Source organism: Vigna angularis, chromosome 6 (assembly GCF_016808095.1).
Source record: "Vigna angularis cultivar LongXiaoDou No.4 chromosome 6, ASM1680809v1, whole genome shotgun sequence".
In the NCBI taxonomy this organism is placed as follows: Eukaryota; Viridiplantae; Streptophyta; class Magnoliopsida; order Fabales; family Fabaceae; genus Vigna; species Vigna angularis.
This window is the reverse complement of record NC_068975.1, coordinates 12,357,174-12,364,090: the sequence shown is the minus strand read 5'-3', so window position 1 is coordinate 12,364,090 and position 6,917 is coordinate 12,357,174. Positions and strand designations below refer to the sequence as shown.

Below are 6,917 nucleotides of genomic sequence, written 5' to 3'. Positions count from 1 at the left end.
CAAGATTCTTTCAAGAAAAGTGGGCTAAAATGTTTCTGATTTGATCTGCACCAAGAGGAGTGTGACTTGAAGATCAAGATCATCATAGACATTCTATATTTGTGTACCTGTGCGGGTTGGCCAGGTGTTGAGAGTTGAGAGTGTTGTCAAGTGTTGTACGAGAGTGAGGTTATTCATCTCTTGTATTTCTATATTGATTTTGAGTGTGGTGAGAATATGTAAATTCAATATACATTGTTTAGTGGAATCTCTATATTTCTGTATCTCTATATTTTGGTAAACTCAATCAATTTTTAGTGGAATCCCTTCCACTAAGGTTATTGAAGAAAGATTGGATGTAGGTTTGAGATTAGCCAAACCTGTGTATGTTGATATTTCTCTCTACTCTTTCTCTTTTATTGTTGATTCATCACTTCTTGTTTATTGATTTCAAGAAAGCCAAATATTTCATAAAGATTTTTAAAAGAAAAATTTGTAAGGCTTAATCCAATTCACCCGCCATCGAAAATAAACCCCTACTATCTTATATTATTTTTGTAGTGATATTAAGATAACAAAACACTATTATGAAAAAGAAGTCTAATACAAAATATAGTTTATGGAGGTTCGGATGATACCACAAAAATCATTATATATAGAACACCTTTCTAGTGTTACAAATAATTCATGCCAAAACAAACTTCCTAAATGTGATAAGAAGATTGAAATAGGCACTTGAGAAGCAAATAATGCAATAAACTGTTCACAGCAAGCAAATATGAAGAAATTGGTCGCCACGTTCTAGTCTCAGCTACCAACTGCAATCGTTATGAAAAACAAAAAAAATAAAGGTGTCATTTCTAACCAATTTTTTCAAGTTTGACAACTTCCATAATAAAAAAAAAAAAGATTATTGAGACACAACAATCCATTTCATCTAATCACACATCCCGAGTGTATAAACACAGTTTTTCATGCAGTGTCTATAATTAGGGGAGAAAAAGAAGACTAAACACAGATTATACTATTCATATCTTTCTGCATTACCATTTCCTCAGTCTATGTCACAGTACTCTACCATTATCTTTCTGCATTTGCGTCCTGTCAATGCCATCGTTTTAGCAATGGATTTATGTAATCTACTCTATAAAGTACTGTCATAATACTTACTTTTCTTCTCACCAGGTGCTTTAGCAGTACTTTAAAAATCTCCAATTAAACATGTTTTAATGCTTATTTCTAAAGGTCTATTTAATAATAAAAACGATTTGAAGTACATGTATTATCATTCTGTACTCAACAATCCAAAGCAGGTTAAAACAGAAGGTCAATCAATCAATAATTATTGATGTGGTTGTCAGCAGGAAGTCTGACAGACAAATTTCTTTCTCTAAATATAAAATTGGCTTAACATTAACAATTTAACATGGCACATTTCAAAACAATTGAAGCATTTATTTACCTATTTATGACTCTTATTCATGCAACAAGTCATATTATGACTTTTTCATTTATCTTGATTGCAGGAATGTGAGCAATTTTATACCAGTATTTCCCATTATGATTTTGATATCTTGCTTCCAGTAAAGGGCACTCCCTAAGACTGAGTACTTGAAGAGAGTGTGGAAGTTGACCCTCTGGTAAGGACTCAATACTAGGACAGTTATACATTTGAAGCATTTGGAGAGAAGTGAGATTTTGAAGCCCTTTTCCTTCCAACAACTTTAAGTCATTGAAATTATGAAGGAACATATATTCTAGGGAAGTAGGCAGGGACTGCTGCTTCAGAAGAGTGTTAACAAGATCTTCTTCACCAAGACCCTTGAGTAGAAGATGTGACAGAGAAGATAGGCGTTGGAATAGCACACTTAACTCTTTTTTGGATACAGATGATAGTATGCCAACATCAACATGAAGTGATCTTAAACAAGAAGGCAAACACCTTGGAGACAATGATTCTAGCATGGGAAGCCCAGATAGATCCAAGTGTTCAAGGGAAGGGAGATCAATTTGATTTGGAAGTGATCTGAGTTTCTCACAATCAGTGACAATAAAATCAACTAATTTCGGAGCTGCTTCTCCTCCTCGAGTAGTAATTGCTGCCAAGTTGGGAATAAAACGGATATTAAGCTCTTGAAGGACAGGTAAACAACCTAATGAAAAACATGTCATGGAGCAGCAACTATTCCATATTCTCAGTGTTTCAAGTGATGTGAATTTTGGACATGTATTGTGAGATATGAACTCTAAGTTTCTACAATGCCAAATTTCAAGTGAGCGCAATGATGTGAGCAAACAATCAGCTGGGAAGTAAATCAAAGATGGGATATTTGTAAGAGTCAACTTTTGAAGACAATTTGCAGCAAGTAGCATTCTGGGCAAACATAGTAAGCTATCACACTTTTCAATCAATAGCTCACAATAGGAGAAGTTGTCAAGCATAGACAACAAGGCTTCTTGTCCCTCTGCAATATGTATTGCTTCAATTGATTTATTCCAATGCACATCAGCTAATTCTGTCACCAGCTGGTTGCACTCTGAGAAAATCACATTTGTCAATGAAGGTAGATGAGTTGGCAAGGTTCCTCTCAGCTTGGGGCACTTGCAGAGGTACAAAGTCTTAAGACATGGAAAAATAAAGTTTCTTCCTTCACTCTCACATGGTAGCCATTCCTGCCACTCTGACATATCTTCAAATTCCAGATTCTCCAGTGATTGAAATGGCTGAAACAACTGTGAGTCTACATTGCTGCCATAGAACTCATGACCAACTTTCTTCACCATTTTCATCCTTTTGATAACAAGCTCCTTCAGAGAAGGTAGTTGTCCAAACGGTGGAAGTGACAAACAATTGTTGCAGTCACTTACAGTAAGGACTGTGATCTTGGAAAATGAAAAATTTCCAATCCAATTTGGAAAGGAAGTGCCACCATAGTATTTGACACTGAGTTTCTTCAAATTTGTTGATGGCTGCAAGTTGTCAAGTACATCCTTTTCAAACTGCGGCTCTTGTGGATCACTGCCCCATCCTAGAATAAGCTCCTCGATCTGCTCTTTTTTATTTAAATTGGCCCCGAAAACGTCCACAAGATTGACGACATTTTGCAGGTTCATGATGGAAAGCTTGCCCTGAAGATAGGGAAATTTGGATAAATCTCTGATACTTAGTCCATCTTGTCTTCCAACAATAAAAACTGTCAAGGTACGGAGTTCTTGTAAGTTGCATATTTGTGTTGGCATCTCTGTCAAATTAGTGTCACTGATGTCAAGGTGGCGTAAGTTAGTCAGATTTCCTATCTTCTGCGGCAATTGAATAAGAGATTCACAATTTGATAATATCAAAGTTTGCAAATTGTAAAGCATAAATGTTTCATCGGGCAAGCTTTCAATTGAGGTGTAGGAAAGATCCAGATACCTCAAGTGCAACAAATTGCCAATCGAATTAGGCAACTCAGTGATGTTTGTGTATTTAGACAACGAAAGTATTCGCAAACATCTTAGTTTTGGCAGCCAACCATGTGATACCATTTTGGTCAAGTAACATTGAACAAATGGATATGACAATCGTGGTAGAAAGGTCCGCAAACACTTCAGCTCATACAAGCCCTCAAATTTTTCAGAGATATCAAACATCTCTCTGAGAAATGATATATGGCGAACGGTTCTTGGGATTTCACTGCCATCAAAGTGGTAAGAACTTCTTCCAGACACAAGTCTAGCTAAATCATAGATGAGGTCATGCATTCGAAAATTTTCCTCTGCAACAGCATTCTCTTTTTGAATTAAGGATCTAGATAATAACTCATTGAAACAGTCATTTCCCACTGATTCCATTTCTTCGTCTTCATGAATGTGTTGAAGAAAGCCTTCAGCCATCCATAACAAAATTAATTCCTTCCTATCCAACAAATGTTGTTTTGGAAAAATGGAGCAATAAGCAAAACATCTCTTCAAATGTGCTGGAAGATGAAAATAACTTATGCGCAAAGCTGGTAAAACATCATCATGTGCCCACATATTGCTGTTCAGAATTCTATTCCATTCCCCAACATCAACATTTGATCTCAAAAGGCCTCCCAATGTTTTAGCTGCCAATGGAAGACCATTACATTTTCTTGCAATTTTTTTCCCAACTTCTTCTAAGATTGGATAATTATGGAAGTTTTCACTTCCAAATGCATGTCTGGCCAGTATGCGCCAACAATTTTCATCACTAAGAGGTTTCAGCTCGTAAGTAGGAAATGTATGTGTGACCTGTGCAACTCTTTGTTGTCTGGTTGTAATAATGATTTTACTTCCCTTTCTCCCACTTCTGAAAGGTGCTATTAGGTTATGCCAATCGTTATACTTTTCATTCCAAAGGTCATCAAGCACAAGCAAAAATTTCTTATCTCTTAGGTTATTCTTCAATTCAACACGAAGAACATCAAGATTAGTAATGTGACAATCTTTCGATGTGAGAGATTCTACAATTTTCTTCGTTACCTTGAGAATATCAAAATCATCTGACACACACGCCCAACCTGTCATATCAAAATGACTCTGCACTTCACAATCATTGTAAAGGCATTGAACGAGGGTTGTTTTTCCCAGACCCCCCATGCCCAATACTGTGATCACTTCTACATCATTAGACATGCCATCACCATCATCACATAGAAGCATGCTAAGTAGCCTTTCCCTGTCATTCTCTCTAGCAACCACAACAGAATCAACCAGTGAATCTGTTACTGCTCTATAAGACACTCTCCTAGAAACACTTTGCAAGCCAAGAATATCTTTTTGTCTAACAAACTGTTCTAGCCTTCTAGATATTGCTTCAAACTTGGAATTCATACCCCTATAGAAGTTTTTAAAGCTAGAAGAAAGCAAAGATCTTACCTTGGTGGCAAATTTTCTAGATTTGCCTTCCCCTTTGCATCTCAAAGCATGTGTGTTGATTTCATCCAACAAATCTTCTGCATCTAAGACAACATCTCTCAACTCATCAAGCCACTGCTTCACTGCAGAATCAGTGATCTGCTTCTCCTCAGCATCATTGAGCACAGCATTAAGTACCAATAGCTTTGTCTTCAACTCATCCAGCAAAGAAATATTCAGCTTTCTACTGGAGAAGAAATCTCTAAACTCTCTTGAAGCTATCCTTTTTATCAAGATCTCCACACAAGCAGAGATAAGAGCCTCTCCCACCATACATAGGGCCATTTCTTCCCTTGTTTTACAAATTCAATTAGAACACTGAAACTCTTGCTAAATGAGATAAAAACAATAAATCTTTCAAATTGAGATATGATAAGGTTTAAGTCAATGCTTTCTTTGATTTCAGTGTTGTTATTGTGAACGCGTGAACCTCTTCCTTCATCTCTAGCATTTTTTGTCCTACATATCCACAGCAGAGAAGTTTCAAAATTGACTTTGTTGAAGTCCTCTTGGGCTTTACTTAGGTGCTTCATCCATCTTTTTTCTCTCCTTACGTCACTCATTTAAAACAATGGCTAAAGTAAGATATGGACAAAAATATCATAATTATGTCGATAAAATATGTTAGACATAATAACTTGTATTTACGAGTAACGTTATATTATTACCCGCTAGGTAGGAAACGAGTATTTATTATTAGAGTTGTCAATTTCATCCATGATTTTGGGGTAGTCCTAATCCACTCTTGAAAAAGCTTCCTCTTAAGCCATAAAAAAGCTCCAACTTCCAAAAGCCACCTCTTAAGAACGTTAGGATCAGGGTTAAGGTGGATTTAGCCTACTAAATTTTTTTTGGAAAATAAACTTCAACATCCTCGTAATAAAAGTACTAAATTTTATATTCATGAAATTGATTTCTTATTTCAAATTATTAAATAAAACTAATTAATTATAATATAATAAAATATTTAATATTCAAAATAACTACCTTTTTAAATAATTAAAAACAATTGCAAACCACACACTTAATTTTATACAACTAAATAGTATTACAATTTTTTTTTTGCTAAAATATTATAAAGATGTTTTATTTTGTTGTCAATTTTAATACAATTATGTCTTATATTGCAAACACCAATTATTAGAAAATTATATATAATTAGTAATATCAAAATAACCCCAAAGAGAGATAATAACATATTAAATTAATTTAATATTTGCACTGCTTTTACCGTTCTTAAACATAATCACTCTTTTTTTTCCTCGACTTCTAAAATATCACTCAATCGGTTTTTAATTATTTAAAATTTAAAATAATTCAAAAACTTATTATCTAAAATTTTTGGATAAAAAATAATATTAATATTTTATGTGTAAATTAAACTTATGTTTTAATTTTTTTTTTCTCTCTGATAATCTTTTCTCAAAATCATCATAAGATATATTATAAAAAGAAAATTAATTTCTGAAATATTTATAAAACAAAGAAAATTTTAAATAGACAATGTTATAGTGTTTCAATTATTTAACTAACACATTAAATAATTTATTTTTAACTTTCAATTAGAACACATAACATAAATGTATGTTTATGTTTATGACATTTAAAATGTAAACATTTTGAGTGAGTAGTACGACTAGATTGAATCCTATGGGCAAATACAACTGTAGCTTGCACAATGTTTATGAGCTTTTTCTTTTTACTTATTATTTATGTTATGAGCATGATTTGTCGAGTATAAAATGAAAAATAAAATCATTTATATTTAATTTCTTTTTCAATAGCTTTCTAAGAAAATAAAGAAGCCTTATTTTTTTTTAAAATTAAGAGCTTCAATTATAGAAAATCTTCTCTTAAATTTCAATTAGGATAATTTTAGATAAAAAGTTAATTTTTGAGTTATAACCTAAAAAAAAGCGAAATTAAATATTTAAATTTCAAATTTATAAAATGATCCTTTAATTATATACTTAAAGAATCTAACTCAATAAATATTGCCATTTTGCTTTTGTTTCTTG

The 6,917-nt window shown here is 33.3% G+C and overlaps 1 protein-coding gene across 2 annotated transcripts; it reads right to left on the bottom strand.

Moving 5' to 3' along the window:
* Positions 1-611: 611 nt before the first annotated feature.
* LOC108343941 (putative disease resistance RPP13-like protein 1) lies at positions 612-5,423 on the bottom strand. 2 transcript variants are annotated; one of them, XM_017582400.2, is made up of 2 exons: positions 1,442-5,423; positions 612-797 (listed from the first exon to the last, which is right to left on the bottom strand). In XM_017582400.2, exon 1 carries the CDS (start codon positions 5,182-5,184, stop codon positions 1,471-1,473), a length of 3,714 nt encoding a protein of 1,237 aa, XP_017437889.1. In that variant the 5' UTR covers positions 5,185-5,423; the 3' UTR covers positions 612-797; positions 1,442-1,470. The 2 variants fall into 2 exon arrangements, with proteins under 2 accessions (XP_017437889.1, XP_052735317.1); XM_052879357.1 differs by lacking the exon at positions 612-797 and having other exon boundaries at positions 804-4,672; positions 4,861-4,998.
* Between the last annotated feature and the right edge of the window lie 1,494 nt (positions 5,424-6,917).

Bases quoted from the DNA above. Each gene is read 5' to 3' on its own strand.
- LOC108343941 (XM_017582400.2), bottom strand. From the start codon at position 5,184: ATGGCCCTATGTATGGTGGGAGAGGCTCTTATCTCTGCTTGTGTGGAG.